This window comes from Centropristis striata, chromosome 11 (genome assembly GCF_030273125.1).
Source record: "Centropristis striata isolate RG_2023a ecotype Rhode Island chromosome 11, C.striata_1.0, whole genome shotgun sequence".
NCBI classification, from domain to species: domain Eukaryota; kingdom Metazoa; phylum Chordata; class Actinopteri; order Perciformes; family Serranidae; genus Centropristis; species Centropristis striata.
The window spans coordinates 32640330-32660045 of record NC_081527.1 but is presented as its reverse complement, the minus strand read 5'-3'; the positions used below and the strand labels follow the sequence as shown (position 1 = coordinate 32660045).

At 37.4% G+C, this 19716-nt stretch overlaps 1 protein-coding gene across 1 annotated transcript; it reads right to left on the bottom strand.

Annotated features, from left to right (window-relative positions):
• Nucleotides 1–436: 436 nt before the first annotated feature.
• Nucleotides 437–14962, bottom strand: vapal (VAMP (vesicle-associated membrane protein)-associated protein A, like). Its single transcript, XM_059344937.1, has 6 exons — nt 14807–14962; nt 8680–8832; nt 6005–6108; nt 3679–3759; nt 2213–2392; nt 437–1377 (listed from the first exon to the last, which is right to left on the bottom strand). Exons 1-6 carry the CDS (start codon nt 14862–14864, stop codon nt 1216–1218), a joined length of 738 nt encoding a protein of 245 aa, XP_059200920.1. The 5' UTR covers nt 14865–14962; the 3' UTR covers nt 437–1215.
• Between the last annotated feature and the right edge of the window lie 4754 nt (nt 14963–19716).

The window sequence follows — 19716 nt, the reverse complement described above, 5'->3', positions numbered from 1 at the left end:
CATAACTGTTTTTCTGCAAAATGAAACCATTAAAATGTATAGAAACTAAAAAAAAAGATCCAAACTTCCACCTTGATTAATTGGGTCAGTGAACAAAGCATAACTTTATTCTTAGACATCTGCTCTGTTAAGAACCTGAATTGCAGAATATGTAAGATTGAGAAGCATTTTCTAGTTTTGACTCTTGGCAACAATTAAGTGAAAGCCAAATAATAAGAACAGCTGAAAAAACGTCATTAAAACCCATGGTTAGCTTACATACCGTACTTTATCCTTGTACTTAGAAAAAGGAACTGTACCAAATACAAAATGTTGGCAGCAACACTGATGGAAAACCTGGCACACAAACAAAGAACGCTCATTTCATGGCATCAAATAATGAATATTTGAGGGTGCATCATTGAAGGGCGAGACAGGAAAAGACGGATATCGAAACCACATTTTTTCAGTTTTATTTCTTCAATGCTTAATACCATGGGACAGGATTTTAAGAATGGAGACCTTATTTCAGTCAATATTTGCCTCAGAAGGAATATACGATTTGTTTAATTATAATAATAATAATAATAATAATATATAAAGTCTGCATTGGTGTTGTGAGGAAAAGGAAAGGACAGAAATGTACAAGAAGGAGGCACCTATATTATCCCCAGCTGGACCTGAACATTCCAAGACAAGAAGTAGAAATTACAAACTGAACAAATTTACTTCAGAGGCAATCCAGCAACAGGTAGCAAGGTCTTTTTGATGGAAGTTCTTTCCTTTTTTGTTTAAAAGGATTTAAAACAACATTTACAAGACACCTAACATTCCATTCAATTCCTATTAAAAACAACAGAGAGAGAAAGAGAAAAAAAAGAATCTAATCTTTTGACTGCGTCTTGCCCATGGTTCACTCTAGGTGCATCTTCCATGTTGACTGATAGTATACAACTTTCATTGTCCCGCCACATTACCTGTATAATCCAGCCATCAAAAAACAGAAAACAAAAAGAGGGAGCAATCACTTTTTTGTCGCCTTTCTTTTCTCAACTCTCTGTGTGAACTAACCGTGTGAGATTGTAAAAAGGCGACGCCTTCGAATGATGCTGTACAGATGTGTTCACTGTAGGCCACACTACCAATGATATGGCAAAGTCAACACAAAGACTTTTTCCAGGCCTGTTTGATTCCGGAGCCGGGGCGGGGGGATACGGCTGGCATGCATCTCCCAGTCTACAAGATGAACTTCCCTAGGAAGAATCCGATGAAGATGGCTGCTATGACGACGAGGAGGGAGGGCAGGGAGGCGGTGCTGGTTTCTCGCCCGAGGAGGCTAGTTGAGTTTGATGTCATGTGGTCCGAGCGAGGTACCTTCCTCATTCTAATACCTTCATCCTGTAACAGAGGCAGAGGAGCAAACTTTGACTCATCTAGGAACCCATGATTGGAATTTATGCAAAAACATGACTGCAAATTTCAGAATTCAAAGCCATTAGCTGTGTTTCTATTAAAGTCGTAGCGAAATTTGGATTTTAAAAGAAAATTTAAGAAAATGCAAATTAGGTACATCACCATCAACTGGTTTATTGTAAATAAACAGAGCTGAATTAACATACTCTTGCCAGAAGATTGCAGTGTAATGTATTGCTGGCTTACCCATCATTAAACAGTAGAAAAAGTACAGATTGCGCAAAAATAGAAAAAACAAAAAAGGAAGTTGCTTTTTCCGAATAAGTTCTGATGTAGTGAACATTTAACATATGACTCATCTGCTGTCTCTGCTCTGCCAGTAAACCCAAAAGAAGTTGGCCAATTCTTAATCTATTTCTATCTAATCTAATTACTAAAATACTTACTATAATACTTCTCTCTATTTTCTCTTGTGGGTGGCCAAAGTTGTCTGATTAGCAACCACAATTTCTACTTTTCGACCATTTACGGACGGATTAGCCTACAGCAATACATTACACTGCCATCTTCTGATGAAAATACATTTATGCAGCTTTGATTATTCGCTCTAAACCAGTTTTTGGAAACAAGTTACTATGACTTTATTAGACACGTCTGTCACTCTCACTGGGACACTTGAGTAAAACAGATCCATCATTAATGACTTTAGTAACACCTGTGCTTTTCCTACTATGACAAGTCAAAATGTCTGCTGTGAGAAAGGCCAATGAAACCAAAACAGTGTTTCCTCATCTTATGAGTATAATCCAGCCCATCTAACCTTTAATTGCCGGTTCTCATCAGCCAGCTTGTTCATCTCAGACTGCAGCCTCTTGCACTTCTCCAGCACTTTCTTCATCTCTGTATCGTCCAGTGAGGCAGAGACAGGCACCGTGGCTGCTGATGAGTCGGCCTTTGCAGAGTTCATCACCGGGGCCGCTTTGGTCGCCTCCACGTCATTCTGCCCGACAACCAAAAGGGAGAGAACCACTGAAGTGAAATCCAGCATGCCCTGAGCTAAGTAGGGAGGTTAGCCTCTAGACGGGAGGCGCTGCCAAAGAAAGGCAGCCTTGTCCGAGGCCCAGAAGCTTACAGTGCCAGATCAAAGAAACCAGGGAGGAAATGCATCCCTCCAGAAGTCATCTTTGATGTGGCTTTGTTTTGTGGGACAGACAACATGACGGCATGGGGAAATGAAGGGCTTTGTAATGGAAATACAACAACTGTATTGTAGATGAGGACTGACAATCAATACACAGACAGGATATGATGTTATTATCCCTTATGCTACAATCCTAGGAAAATATTTAGACAGAAGTGCATCAAGGCCCAGATCATTTTGGGACTAAATGATTCTAAGTATGTGCTACAGCAAACATCTGGACGTCCAATTACAGATAAACATAAATTACTGAAGTTTTCTGTCATACAGTAAAGTGGGTGTGAGCTTTGGGCTGTGAGAGGCGTTACCAAGTGGGAACCTCTACATTTAGGTATTCCAAAATGGGCTTGTCTTTTGAGGTGCCTAAATTAATTTGATGCATTCTATTGTATTTTATTTATTGATGTTCTATACAGTGTCCCAGCTATAGAACTGTTTTTTTTTTTTAGTTTTACACAGCACTTTGTTGACTGTGAACTAGCGGTTTGAGCAAACAACAGAGTAAACACTCACATCCTTTACACTGTGCATTTTCAAAGCTCTTATCTCACCTTGAAATGGTTTCACAGCAGCTGCAGTTTGAATTAACACCAGTACACTTTGGCCTTATGTAGGTGGTACATGAAATGTTAGCTGCTCAAATGCAAAATGCAGTGCAATAGGCACCAACCTGCTGCGGTTCTTGTGCGCCACAACAATCAGATTCAAAACGATTTATACTTGCGCAGCTGTGTGTGGTTAATAGTGACACATATGGCACCTCAGACACCTCTGTATGATGATTCATTCAACAATAAGCAATAAGTTTCACCATGGCAATTCTCCAGATCTGCCCAGAAAAACATTTTTAAGCATTTGAAAAATGTACACTTCACTTCACTGATGTATTGAGTATAAAGGGCAAGTGCGAAAGAAGCACATTTGAGAGGAGACGAAAACTTTGCCTCTATGGAAAGCAATGGTATTCTGGAAATTTTCAAACTTGTACATTCAACAGAAGTCTTTAAGCGACAAAATTGAACTTCACGTTATGATTTAAATTATGTGGAAATGAGCGGTTTTTAATGTGCGGCAGCACCTCTTACCACTTTATCATTTTCAGAAGGCAGCTCGAAGACACATCTCAGCTTGGAATCCATGAGATCATCGGGTTTTGCATCTTTCCACTGGTGGAGATGAAAAATGGGCATGTTATTCATCAAGTCAAACTGCTAGCAGCTGGATTCTATCCACACACACATGCACGTCAACCTACTTCATACTATTCACATGCAATGCAGCCTTGAATCTATGGTCATAACATAAAACATGTACAGCTTTGGTTTAAAAACAGTTATAACCCCCGCCTCATTTTCCTACACAAACACTGTCACCAGTTCACATTTTTCCATTGGCTTTAAGTCTGTATTTTTAGAATGACAAATTTCCATCAAGTCAGCTCCTGGACACAGACATTTTTTATGATTTTATACTCTCAACAAAGCTACTTGTTAAAAAAAAGTTCTCTTAATTCACAGAATTGCTTTATGGTTAAGTAAAAAAGAATAATCTGTCACAAGTGAAAGGTAAAACACAGTTGAGTTATACCATGGAGATAATTTAATTGATTAACAGAAAAGTTTTTAAGATTCCAGTTCACCTATCAAGACCAGTCAGACCTTTGTTCCTCTATACTTCCTGGTTTTTCCTTCTCATTCAAGACAAGCCAGTTCATGAGCATGACCTCAGGGTGTGTGGATGTTTTCCTGACTGACTGAGCCTTTGCTGTCCTCTGGTGGACAACTGAGAATGCATCTCTATTCATTTCATTTTTGCCATAATGGCCTTAACTAAGTATCCAAGAGCAGAGAGCTTTGCATGGCAAAAAAAAAATCAGCAAAAATGTCAATTATCTCCCATAATTGATCAACAAATTATGTGCAAACAGATAGAAATTTCAGTTGAATTACTGGACTACTGACAAAAAATAATGACAGTTTTTTTCAGTGAGTAGACCTAGATATTTAAAGATTTAAAAAAGTGGTAAGGCATTGTAATGTCAATACAAGGTTATTTCATTATCAACTGAAACCAGTAATCTGTATTTATCTTAACACATCCAAACATTGAATATTAGTTAAAATAAACACACAAGCATACCCTATTAAATTTAGTATTAAAAACTAGGGCCAGGACTCGATAAAAAAAAATCTAATTAATTAGAGGCTTTGTAATTAATTAATCGAAATTAATCGCACTTTAATCGCATATAAATATTTGACCTGAGAACAGTGAGAAGTATTTTTTTTCACAAGGGTTTTTTAGTATACCATTGAATAATGACTGAATACATAAGCTTAAGCAACAGAAATATTGTTTATTTTTGTTCAAGTCCAACAGACCAGTGCAATTTTTGCCATTAAGTGTAGCAATAGCATATTTAGAAATATGGTACATTTCATAAATTCAGGTAGCCTATAGGTAGGTAGACCTACTGTCAACTATAATACTTTGGTTAATTAAGGAAAACACAATCCACGCTAGCTACCACCAACAGCCGCTAGCTGCTATATGTTTTGCATTGAGATGATACTTGAGGCTCGATGTGCTGCGGTGATATGTGAATTTATTGTTGCATAGCAACACAACCATGCTCTTATCGACGCTTCCATCTGTTCGTTTTTTGTAACTAAATGTCCCATCATCCACGGGGCCAACCAAAGTGTCTCATCAGCTTCTTCGTTCCTTTTCACTGTGGTTTGTTGTTGTCTGAACTCATGAACGCTAGTTGGTGCTCCAGTATAATCGGTCCGCCTGAAACTCATCCAGTGAGAAACGTTCCGCGGTGGAAAAATAAGTTCGATTAAAATGCGTCTATTTTTTTAATGCATTCATTTTTGTGTAATTAATTAATCTTAATTAACACGTTAAAGTCCCGGCCCTATTAAAAACTTATCAGTGTAAACCATTTGTAAACCATTAACCATTAACTTGAGGAGTGCCCAGAGCTGTCCTAGCTGCAAGAGGAGCTTGTTTACAGTAAACTGTGATGGACAGTGTCTTCTTGCAGCAGGACATAAAATCATCTTTAGATGCCTGGTGAGTCTCAAGTCAGGTGGGGAAATTATTTGAATGATCTACTTTTATACAATATGATTTTTTTTCTTTTAATTTACAATTAAAATCGATGGGGGGTCAAACTGAATAATAAAACAAATATCTTGTGAACCCACACAGATATACAAAGAAAACTGGTTTCTTACACAAGAGTATATTTTATACAAAGTGAAGCAAACATTTGTGTAGAGCGGCAACTTTTAATGCATTCTTATTTCTGACAGCGTGTGGTTTTCCAAACATTAAAATGGTTAGTGACCCAACTTTTACAGAATGAAAAAGTATAAAAGTAATAAATAAAAAAATATCACTTACCAATGAATCCATGTCAGAAACAGTTGAAGGGGCGAAAATCGTCTGCACCATGAATTTATGTTTACTTTTCTCGTTGGGGTCATAGTCAAAGGGCTGTAGCATGACTGTAAATGAAAGATGAAGGATGTTCAGACATTTGAGCAAAGATCTGCACAGAAAAAAGACCTAAATATTCAGCATAATAAATCCCATACATCCATTATCAGTGACAAAACACTACCAGGTAAAACTGTTATTTGCCTAAAACAAATGTAAACAATATTCTTCATGTTATGTGGAAATTTCAATTGTGTCCATTCGTCCCACACCGAAAGGAAAAGGCTGACTTCTAACCAACCTCATGTTGTTGTCTTTTTCTTTAATTAGGTAATTCTAGCGGCTCCTTACCAATTTTACGAGGATGTTGTTTATTTTCCAAATTTAATTCTGTGATTCTCCAATGTCCTTGTCCACACGAAGTGAAACCCCATCCAAAAATCTAATAATATCAATCAATGTCCCCTGTGTAGCCCTGATTGAAAGGCTGCTCCTTGCTGAATGATATGACTTACAATTGCAATGTTAAGATGTTTTCAAAGCAGCTGCTTAACCGCTACACCTTTGGACACAAATCTGGCAAAGGCTGGAATCTGTTACGTGTCATGTGCGGCGTTCACAGGTTCCCGCACACCTTTTGAATTTAACGTGATGTGAGGAACTATGTTTCCTGTGTATACACAACATCCCATCCCCCGTGTGTTTATGAGCCAGCTATAGCTTTCTGGCTATGCTGGGTCACAGTAACACGTTTTGTGCTTCCTGTGTTGACTATTAAATGTCAAAACAACTGAACTAAAGTTTATTCTCACTTTTTAGGCTATTTCTCAATATTCCAGTAAGCTGTATAATCAATCACCTCTGGCTTGAGCTCAAGACTGACCTTCACTTTCCTCTTGAACTGTCTCATCTGGCTGGCTGGTGTAATAACATATTGTAAGACCATAGGAGACACGGACAGTGTAATAAACTACCCCATATTGAGTTACTGTCTACAAAGAGGTTAAATAGCCTTTTATAGACTCTGCCCTCTCTCTTTTCTCCTAAATCCAAGGGCTTTTAACCTTTCTCAACTTTAATTCTGGAAATTAAATGCAAGATTTTTTTTCCTTATTTAAGACATCAATGTTGCAGCTGTATGTGCATTATCTTTGTAATAAAAAACTCTTTGACCAAATGTAGACCAGTACCCAACATACATCTAATGATGCATTATCAAATATAAACTAAGACAGCAACATACTATCAAAGGAATTATGATTTATTTTTTGATGATCAAGAAACATGCAACCCGCTCTCCCAGTATCAGAGGCAAATATTTGGTTACGGCTTCGTTGCAATTTGGATTTGCAAACAAATAAAACAGGTTTCTGAATGATTTGTCAAACTCGCAATTAAAAAGTATACAGTTCAGTGTTCGCTTACTTGCACATCAAGACAACAGTGTTTACCCGGGCTCCACCTTGCTCACCTGCCTCATACTGCCTTTATTAAGCAGAAAGATATAACGTCTATTTGAAGATTTGAAGATCTGCTTTTTGGAAATGAGCCTTGTCTTTTTGCAAGATGCATTATGCAGCATAGGTTTCCTTACCCTTGGGTTACATATATTAATATTTGTTAATGCTAAAATGCTGGATGCCAGTACTCGCTTGTATTATTTAATGAATAAAGTGCATATATTTTCCAATTTTAAACCAGAAAAAGGTCTTAGTCGCAGAATTTTGCCATTTAAGTGTCTATTAATAGTGTAGTGGTTAGGGATGCTTCGATCAGCATTTTTTGGGGAAAAAAAAATATTGTTGTTATATCCCTCCACCTTTTACTGTCCTTGCTGTAAGGCTCCTGGCGTCTCATCGTTTCACTTACAGTAAGCTGAGTGATGAGTGTCTTTGGGATTTGTTTTGCCCGGGCTCGTTTCTCATACTCGCTGTATTCTGTTGTGTGGTGCATTCTCAAATGTCGGATTAGGTTAGTTGTATTAAATTGTCGTTGTTGGTTACCACCTCTTGGAATTTCGCCGTCGCATGTAAACAGCGAGTTTTAAATCTTTTTCGGAAACTGTGAAAAAATTCCAGAAAGGAGAAGTCCTGCTGCCAGCTTCATTCATGATGAGAGCAGAAAAACAGTCTCATATAATTTACGTCACACGGAGAAAAGCAGTCTTGTGTAAAAAATAAAATTATATATATATATATATATATATATATATATATATATATATATTAGTATGCAATCAGCTTTTCTGATCGACACTTTGAGAGCCCACAGATCAACCTGTTTAGGGTCCATATCGCCCGATCGCGGCCGATCAATCGGAGCATCCCTAGTAGTAGTTACAGCCCTACTACACAACTAGCATACAGGTCCGTTTTTTTCAGCATTCAATACGTACAGTACGATGGACTGCTTCCACAAATCAGAGCTTGGGGTTTTAACATATCGGCTTCGATTTTGCACGCAACCTTTTTGATCTGTGACCAAATTGTACTACATCTCCTTGACCTAGTTTCCTTCTCAGGTTTTCCCACAGTCTCTCTCAATTAAAGTATATTTTGTTGGCTAAAGAGATGTCTGGTCACTGAACTTAAAAGAAAAAAGGCAGTTAATGAAAAAGAACTCAAAAAATAAAAACTTACCAGAAATAATGACAGTTGCTCCGGCATCGATGACACCGCTGTTTGGCCGTACACAGTATCTGCGCGGCGCGGTGGTCTTCACTTTGAAACACACTTTTCTGTCAGAAGGGTTCTTCAGTTTGAGGTTGGTGGTGACTACATCTGTGAAAGGACCTGATGGACAGAAAATAACAAACAAAGGTGCATTATTATTTCCGTTGTTTTGTGTACACTCAAACCACAGCACAGCTGAAAAATGGAGAATAAAGTGACAAATCTAAAGCATTGAGACACAATTTCCCACTGAATTTGGAATAAACAGACAATGACAGGTATGTTGCATGTTTACAGTGAAGCTGCAGGAATGGAGGAAATTCAATATTTCAAGTTACACAAAATCTGAAAGTCAGACAGAGCCTGCAGTGTTTTGGTGCCAAAAGTTCTAAAGCAACTTTATAAACATTTAATGGATAATACCGTGAGGCTGCAACTCAATCAGACTGAAAGGATTAAGAGAACTAATTTAATAGTGACTTCCTTGGCTTAAAACTGGATTGCAGAATAGTTTCACCATAAATATTCTAAAAAACAGGGGACAGCTGGAGAAACAGACAGTTCACACTGATCTATTACTAATGTTACTTCAATGACTTGTAATATTTTGTAGTGTATAGTAATAGTATACTAATGTTTACAATTTGCTTGGTTACTGAAGAATTTTAAACTCTTTTGTAAGTCACGAACACCTTGTCTCAGGAGACATAACAATGGTGCATCTTAAAATAATTCAATTATACATGCCTCATTGAGGGCTATTACTTTTTAGGTTGCATTTGCAATTCCAATCTGGCGATCTACACTAAAGTGCTGGATCGCTGTTGTTTAAAGAAATGGGCCGTGTGACGTAGAATATGAGTACAGAAGTTTTAAAGGGGACATGTACACCGCTGTCCTTGGGCAAAATCGGGAACTTCTTTGCACCCTCCCACCCGTACTGTATGCTGAATAAAGTCAGTGAATGTGCTTAATAAGGCACATGCCAGGCTGTACATTAACAAAGTAGTCTATAAAATACAGAAAGCATCGTTATCTTATCAACAATTAATAAAACCCAAAGATTTGATTGCTATGACAAATCCAGCTTTGTTTAAGGTAAGGGCTCCACCTCCTGGCAAGTGGCTCCACCTCCTGGCAAGTGACCCCCCCCCCATTTCAGCGGTATACTCCTCCATTACCGCTCATCACTTCTCACCAAATTGTGCCCAGCCGGTCTCTGGTGCTCAGAGTGACTATTCACAAGCGCACAGCTGCAAAAACTCAGCCTGTGAAACTCATGTAGATTAGGATCTGGAAAACCAGCCGCACTCCCACACGCCTCCAGAAGAGACATGCCAAACCACCTAAATCAATTAAGTTCTTTTTTTCCCCACCGAGAAAGATAATTTCATATACATGTCACAGGTTCATATTGGAAATTAAGGTCCTGCCCTGCTCAGGTCATGAATCAGGAGATCGATAGTTAGCTCTCCATCTTGTGACAGAGCTTGCTTCAATTAAATCCATGATCAGAATCATCCAGCTTTCCCCATTCCAGGTCAAAAACACAACTGGATACCAAGTAAAAATAACACATTTCCCATGACTAATGGTTAGCTGACATAACAGTATGGATATTATGGGTGTGGTGTACTAATTCTACATGCTTCTACAGAATTTGTAATTCCCCCAGTGTTTATTTTATGTCAGAAATTCTAATACAAACTTGGGTTTCATACAATTTGTCTCAAGTTACAAGTGGTCTTTAAAAATGATCATGTGTCTGAACACAAACAGAGATATCAAGTTATACTTATATATACTTGTACCATTTTATCATTGACATCCCTTACATTTATTTTATTTTTTCTTGGAACATTACCAAATGTTTTACCTGACAACTATGGAGTTCAAATTCGTAGAATGCATTTATTTATTTATCATTGAAGCCAATAGTATAATACTTCGAAATAAAGTCTAATTGAATAATTAATCAGATGTCTCTTGTGCCCTGGCCAGCAGGGCTAGTTATAAAAAATAAAAGACTAAACACATAATACATAGTTTTTTCAACTAAATCACAATATGATGGTGAGTTTGGAATCATTTGCATTGCTCTTAAAGATAAGCAACAAATTAAAAGGCATTCAAATATTCTTTCTCGTCTCCTTACTTTTTTTTTTTTTACAGCTTGGTTGTAGCTCACAAAGCCTACATTCATACCCAGTATTTGTAAAGATAAGAAGCAATGCATGACCAGATTGGAGAGGCTCCACCCAGCTAAAGCTAACACGTAGAGTTATGGTGATGACTGGGACGTTGTTTTCAACACAGGTGTGTCACAAAGGCATTCCTACAAACCTGAAAAACCTTGTCTGCAACATCTGATATATCTATGCACAATGTCTGCTTCATCTTCATTGTTCCTGTCAATTTCTTTTAAGCTAGAGGCAAAGAATGTGACGTGTTCCTGCTGAGGCTACAGCAGATTATTATAACAGATGTTAGTACCATAAATATTGATTGTGAAGTGTTTTATCTATTATCATCCCTATTAAACAACTCAGAGTTGACTCAGAGCACTAAGGAGCATCATGATTACAGCTTATCAACCATTCCTCCTGACTTTGCACATGCCTGAAGCCTTTCTGGTGTACTGTACCTGCTAGTAGGACAAGAAAGAGTGTGTGCTCTTCAAACTAGAGAGATTAAAAAGGAGGTAAAGACCCTGATGTAATTATTGATCAACCCCTTTCCTGCCACACAGACAAAATAAAAGCAATCAAATGTAAAACAACTGGGTAATTGCTTTTGCAAAAAGGAATGTAATGTTGACGAAGATACATTCCTACACCATGTTGTACTGTGAACATTACTGAGACCAGGACTGAAACAGATAAAACACTGGAAAGCAGTTGTGTATGCGCATCAGATATACACCCACACAGCCTGCATCCATTGCCTAACTCCGAGATGCCACCTTTGCTCAAGCAGTGTTAGCACCGTCTCTCTCATCTCGTTGCATGTATGCTGAGTTAGGGTCCCCCAGGCCAATCCTATTCTAAAAATACCAGCCAAGGAAAGGAGGGCTGCCCCCTCTAGCTTGCTGGAGGAATCCCAGCAGAGGCTCTAAAACAGACTAGCTCTCAGATACACGCAGACCAATTTAGCTCGGTCTCTGTGACAGTAAAAGAGCTGTGGTCATCTTCCCTCTCCTCATATTGCTTCTCAAAGACAGAACAGGAAGGAACCATTTCATTTTCTTCTGTGATCCTCCTAAAATACAAAAAAACCCTTTTAAACTGATCCTTTCACTTTCAATGTAGCGTAGCCTAGTTTGGATAAGATTTGAACAATCTAACATTTGTTTTCTTGCTGGTTCATAACAGGGGTAAACAATTAGTCTGAGCCATAACACCCAAAACTCAAGCCTGTATACATAAGAGGTTAGAAAATCAGGTCTATTCAAATTATGGTAGGGCAGTTGCAGCACTGGTGTAGCTTGGTAGTTATCTTCCTGCTAAGCAGAAAAACCAATGCATTTGCAAATGTTTTGCATTTTGATTTACATTTTGTATTAAGAGCTAGCCACTGGGATTTTTGTCCTCATGCCTTAGAATACATGCGTTTTGTTCTCAGTGCAATGGAACGGAACAAGTGGTTAACTAATGACTATCATTATCAGTTTTTTAAACAACTTTGCAATTTAGCCTTGAATCCATTCCATTCTAGAGCTGCAACGATTAGTTGACAAATCGATTAGTTTGACAGAAAAATAATCGACTACTATATTGAGAATTTATTAATTGTACCCTTTCTGCATGAAAAAGTAATTTTTCATGCAAAAAGGGCAAAAATGCTGTCAGCCTCTCAAATATGGAGATTTCCTCATTTTCTTTGTTGAATATCACATTAAAGTGGTTATCTTTCGGTTTTGGACTGACAAAACAACATAACCGTGGGCATTTGTTTTTGTGCTATTTTCCCAAATGATAAATCAGAAAAATAATCGACAGATCACATTATCATGAAAATGACTGTATACTGAATAATGTCTCCAAATAACAGAGTAAAAGTTTAACCAGAAGACAGAAAATGTAAACCGTGTGACTAATCAAAATAAGTCTAATTGGAACAGAATTCTTAAATCAGATAAAAGGAGGAGGTGCATGATCAGATTATTACAGACCACGTCTCTGCCATCAGACCATGTCAATATCGATTTAAGGTTCAGCTAAAGGACAAACATTTATCATGCATTTGGTTTGCATTTTCAAACCTTTATGTATCCAAAACATAAGCTGTGAAAGCAGATATCTGCTCACAGGCTGATACCTAAATCACTGAAGAAGTTGTTCATTAAAGCACTATTAACCTGTTGCTTAAAATAAACATTAAAGTTTGATCAGGTGTTATATGTTAACTTGCTAGTTCCGTTTATTTTTTAGCTGCATCCCTTTGCAATTTAATAGACTGGCAGGCTCTATTCACCAATTTTTCGCCCTGATTTTGTAAAAATAAAAAAAATAAAAAAAAGGTTGACCAGAAAATGTTTAGGGATTTTCTTGTTTTTTTTCTCAGCCTGTGGAATCATCAGGTGTAAGACCTGATCTGTACTGTGAAATAGCGATAAAGATGTGACAAATCAGTTTCACATAGAACACCTTATCATCCATCAGAACATCTCCATGACTTTCCCTCACCCAAAGCTATCATGCACGTCTGGTATTTGAACTGATGACCTTTCTAACAAACCTGTCATGTCCAGGCTACAATCAGAATGCACTCATACCTAGTCCTAACTAACAATCAGCCTCTTACGATCAGCAAGACAATGGTCAGAAACATCCTTGGTACTAGGACAGTGGTACATTCAGTGACACTAAAACAGTGTCTCATTGACAATCATGCCTGCAGCACAGACAGAGACTAGTAACTGGGCCAAATACAAGAAATGTGGAACAATTCTGGGTCAAAATGAATAATGGTCATGATAAATAGTTCAACTGCTTGTTGAAACTGGTTGTTTTTACAACACCATGTCCTTGGCAGACTAGTTGCACTCAAAGTACACTCACATCAGCATAATACAGTTTCACTTTTAGCCTTAACCTTTATCACTTGTATTACTCACTTACTAAGAGCAACAGTTGAAATCATACAAATGTCACAAACTTGAGCTACATATAGGAGTTTCTGAACCAATGAGCCAAGGTTTATAGGTCAAATCAGAGAAAAAGAGACAGTTTGTTATTGGAGAGTACTATAGATATCAACTTTTGCATTAGCAAGCTAGCCTAGCTGTCATTAGCCAACGGTGAACTGACACATCACTGAACCTGATCACTGCCAGGAGAGCAATCAGTGATAACCTAATGTGTGGTTTACTGTGGTTTCCTATGAATGGGCTGTGGTAACACAACATATTCTGTCGTGGATATATAGCTAATGGAGTTAGTTAGGATAAAAAGAAACACACGTTCAGCTAAATGTTGCTGAAAACTGTGTACGTTGTTAACGTTTGCTAGCCAAGTTTGTCACCCCAACTGTCAGTGACTTTACCAGGTTTACAAGAAAACCTGTCTGCCAGAGGTGTGTCAGGTTGGACACCAACACCTGTCGCTGAAAAAAGTTAATTTTCTTCCTAAATACGTCTGGGTTATGAGCGATAAGCGTTCCAGGGAATAGCCTGAGCCTTAAAGAAACAACAGTTTGCTGTTGCTAACAGTGCTAGCAGCAGCATATCGTTACAGTAGCTTATGTTGCTACTAGTTAAATACAAACATGGTGCGTTATGTGCTCACTTTAACCCCATTTAACAACCACTAGCAGTTGCCCCAAATCTCTGCGCCTCTTCGCTAGGTGTTGTCAGGCAGCTGGTCATGAAGGCAGGCGGGCAGGAGGCGCGCCACGCCGGCTATCCACGTCACTATAGTGCGAGGATGTACAGCGGCCCTGTCTTGTCCCTGGCTAACTTAAAATGGCGGTGGACGCTAGCTAGCTCGCTAGCAACGAAATTGGCTTGAGGGAGTGTGAAATAATTTGAAGCCAGGTGATTCTCCACCACTACTCGCTGGACGTTTCACATGTCAGGAGATGTTGATTGACCTACCTTTAAATCTGAGGTCGGAGGGAGGGTCGAGGATAAGAATCTGATCCAACTTTGACATCTTAGCTGAGGGGATGCACTCGATTTGGGTACCGGGGAATAACTGCCAGTGTAAATCCTGATGCCTGCTGCCACCACTGAGTCAATGCTGACTGAGCTCTGCGGACGAGCATGTGGCTACAAATACTTGAACGCGCGAGTGCACAACCCTGTTGCGCGTCCTCGTGGCTCTGCGAGCTACAACTGATGTGATTAAGGTACAGTTAACTGGTTACACTGCGTGTAAACTGGAACAACTTTGGAGGAAAATACTTCAATACAATTAGATGAATCCTTACTTGACCCTTGCTTAGGTAAATTTAAGTTACGTGGTCTGTGTTTGAGGATTTTACGCAATTATTGGGCACTTATTGGGCTACACATGAGGGACTTGTTTTCCTTCTTTCACTTTCAATTACTTCTTACACTTACACATCCCCTTGAAACTATTATTTGCATAAACTGTATGCCTCAATGTGTTTTTCCGAGCTTTTAAATAAGTTAATGAATGTCATGAATAGAAATTATGCACTGGAGATAACTTTGGAGGAAAAATACTTAAATAAAATTAGATGAATCCTTATTCGACCCTTGCCTAGCTGGATTTAGTTAACTTAGTGTGTTTGTAGTTTAAATATGCACTATTAGTGGGTTGTTGTTTTTTTACACAAGAAATGCACTTATTTGGTTCCTTCTTTAACTTTCAATTACTTCTTACACTTAAAAAACACATGTTGCCAACACTTGGAAACTATCCCCTTAAAACCATTCATTGTATGAAACTTATGCAATTAATTTTCAAAAGTAAGTATATGTGCACTTATTTTCTATCTTGAAGTATATAGTATCTTGTGAGGAACTGATGTGATTATGGTACATTTAATTAGTTATATTACGTGTTAACTGGAAAACACTTTGGAGGTTAATACATGTATGTAATACTGTATAAAACAATTAATTTCATACATTTATTGTCAACACTTAGTAAATATTCCCTAAGCTTATACAATTCATACATTTTTTAAGTTGTTATCTTTTAATTGATTTAGTTATGTATTCTTCTTTTGCTGCTATTTGATTTCAGTTGTGTCTGCACTTATTGTCTGTACACCTCCACCATTGAAAATGAGGGCTCCATCAATTTGTATTTCAAGGTTTTATATAAATGAACGAATGAAATTCATCAAAAATAAAACCTTAATATATGTAATTTATGAAGCAGTTTATTCCCTATCCTGAAAATTACTAAAATGTATGTGATATTATGGGGTATAGTCTATTTAATTTATTTAATTAGTAATCTATTTGTTTTTTTAATGCTATTTTAGAATAAAACTTTTAGCCAGTTATCAACCAATATTGGATTTTGAGTTTGAATCTGATAATACTATATGACTTTTTGTTTTTCTTAAACAAAATCAGTTATTTTATCTGTCTCAATGCAGTCCTGAAATGTTTTAATCTTGGTTCAAACATGGAAAGCCTCTTCTAATTTTGTTTTTTAAAAGTGCTGTATAAATAAAGTTTATTCTTTTTTAGATTTTGGTAATCTCTCAAATCTAAGGATTAAATAATTGTGAGCAAGCCTCACACTGAACACTCCGGACACTCTACAGTTAAAAAATAAACTTGTCAGTGCTCTCTGGTTAATGAAATTATGTACACCAACACTGTTTCTAAATGATCTCAAACATATCTTGGACGATTCTGTGCTGCAATGTTCCTGTTACATATCAGCTGATATCTATAATATATCTGTGATAATATCAGCCTGCCAGTTTACCGGTCAGGTAGACAAGCAGAACTAAAACATTTCTGCAAGTAAACAACAACAATTTCTGTCGCAAAAGCATAAAAATACATTTGATTCTTATATTTATTTCCCAAAAAAACGACTAACAGTGCAATAATTGCGCCTATCTCCGAGCCATTTATCCACTTTAATGTCATTATTATGTTTGAGTAGGTTTTCTTTTCCCACTCTCTCCCACACTTTGCTATTATTAACTCAACCTCCCCTAAGAGCAAGAGACCTTCTGTCGACTTCAAACAGCACATGATGAACGCATTAACACATGTAACATTATTAAGTAATTACATTTAGTTGCAGCCAGCTAGAAAAATATAAATTAAAAAATGTTTTTTATTTGCTTTTTATTTTAAAACATGCAAAATGTTCAGTCAACTATTGTTAAGCAGGTCACATTGTAGGATCACTTTCATGTTTGTTTATCCTGTCAATAACAAAATCATTGCTGACTGATCTGTCTGAATGCTAAAGCCGAGATAGTGAGATATTAATGGGTGTGAAATTGGCTGCCGGAAAACTCTGACTGCAGTAAACTTTCCTGTTGAACACTTTTCCTCCAGAAGTTGTGATGCTCAAATCAGATGTTTTCTGGTGGGAAAGGAATCCTGATGTGTTATACAGTGTGGTTTTGCTCCGTTTCACCTATTAATAACCCACTTCACTCTCTTAGAGACCATTGACAACTGTGGCTGCGGTTAAATCCATCTCCGTGACAAGAAGTGTACACCTCCCTCTGTAAGCTGCTGAGGCTGGTAATCCACTGCAGCATAATGAATAGGACTCTGTGAGAATGCTCCACGCTGCATGTAATATGTGCCGTTTACAGCTTCTCACAAGGTCATGTTAAACATATGTGGAAAAATAACAATTTGCTGAGCATTTCCTATTTTGGGGTTAAAGCTAATAAGTTCTGGGAAAGTAGTAGCTCTTATATAAGGTACTCCAACTTTGTGAAAAGTGGAAAGAAGAGAGCAAACATTTAAATTTCACCAAAAAAGCTTTTAAACTGTGTGATTTTTTAACTTGGAGTTAAGGTTTCTGTGTTGTTGTGGCTCAGTTCAGATTCATACCATGTTCCTGTGACGTCAGGAGGCTAATCCAAGTCATGACCTTTTGTTAGTGAGTCGCTCATCTTTCTGGTCTCTATCAACAAAACTTTTATTGTAATCCTTTAAGAGTGTTCTGGCGTCCTTCACATGTCAAAACACACATTTTATCCTCAGCGGGTAAAAGTAACACATAACCAAAGCAGAAAAATAGAATAATCACTACTTTATTACACGGATTAATATACAAAAGTTAATCTGGTCTACAGAGGATACAGGGAAGCATGGCTTAGGCATACAGTATATGGATGGCTGCAGGTAATTGGCAGTTTCAAAGTCGACTGTTATGCGTACATTATGCGTTAGCCTATTTTAGCAGAATGCACAGCCATACATTTGTTCACAAAACATAAAAAAAGGCACTTGTGTGGTGACAAATATCATATTTAAAATCCTATCATGTCAACATCTAACAATGTTTTTTGCTCAAAATGTCATTATCTCTTTTATGGAGGTAATATCATGCCAAACTGCATTGAAAAATGTGCATTTCATAATAAATTTGACATACTGCACATCTGGCCCACCAGGCACTAACTAATTCAGTTTCAACTCTCAATTTCAGCCAATCACCACGTTACATTTAAGTGGAAGCAAGGCCACGTTAATTGGCAGATTTTTTTTTAAGGAGTCTGGTGTGACTTTCCATTAGAGAACAGAACATATCAGCAACATTAGACCGTAATTACATTAAAAACTACTAAGTATCTTAAAGGGATTTTTTTAAAAGTTGGGTTGTACTTGAGTGAGGTACTTATCCATTGTCAGCGTATAACCTACAGTAGACGGCTGTCTGTACACCGCCAATTTGGAGAAGTAGGAAGGAGTACTAGTATGGAAGGTAAGTAATGCATTGCTGTGGACAGGGGCAGCAGCTAAACATGTTACAGCCACACCTAAAAAAATCAATTTCAGTTTATTTAATTACATCTTGAATATTTTCACTGCCGCTTTATCTTGCTGTCAGACTCCCCTTTCCTTTGGCACTATATTTTCTCGAACACAGAACTTCCCTATTCCTACACAATAAGTGCAACTGTGCCTCGCGCTGTATTACTCAGCGTACATGTGTTACAGCTGTTAAGGTCAAACATTTCAGTTTATGGAAGAGACAGAAAATACAAAATTTTGAAAGCAACAACAAAATGTCATTCACTGTGAAGATAAAAGGATACCTTTATACCTGAATATGTGCGGTTTACAGCTTTGCACAAGATCACATTAAGCATTTATGTGCAAAAAACCACAATTTGCTGAGCTCTTTCTATTTTGGGGTTAAAGAAAATAGATTAGGGGAGAGTAATAACTCTTATATTAGTGACTCAAACTTTAACAAAGGGACATTTCTTTTAAAATTTCACTTACATTTCAATATCTGAAAGAGAGAAACTTCTGTGGAAACTGGCGATCACCTCAGTCCAATTATTTTATCTTATCATGCCAAACTATAGCTGTTTTCCAAATTTCTTTATAAATACATACAAAAAAGTATAAAATGTGAAATTGGTGCCATCACTCCTTCAGTTCTGGCACCTAAAAACACAGCAAAATTACATTTTCAGTACTTAACATAGCCTACTACTCTGCAGGAACACATGGTTCATTCATTCATTAGCTGTAACCTATTCCCCTAACTCGGGTCGTGGGTCACACGTGTTTGCCTTAATTTTTTTCCTTTCTTTTGCCTCCAGCTAACACTGTGAAGTAATAATGAGGTTGATGCATAAATGCCAAGGTCTATGGATAAGTACCTCCTACAATCGCACTTTAAAAAACTCAGATTTATCCCTAAAAGTACAAACATAAACTTAAAAAAAATATGGGAATACAGAACCAGTTACACAGAAAACCATGTATTTAAGACAATTTTCATGATTGTTTAAAAAAAATACTGTTAAAGAGTACTGTAACCGTGTCAACACCCAAATTAATACTGTTAAATGTATGCAAAAGTGCTG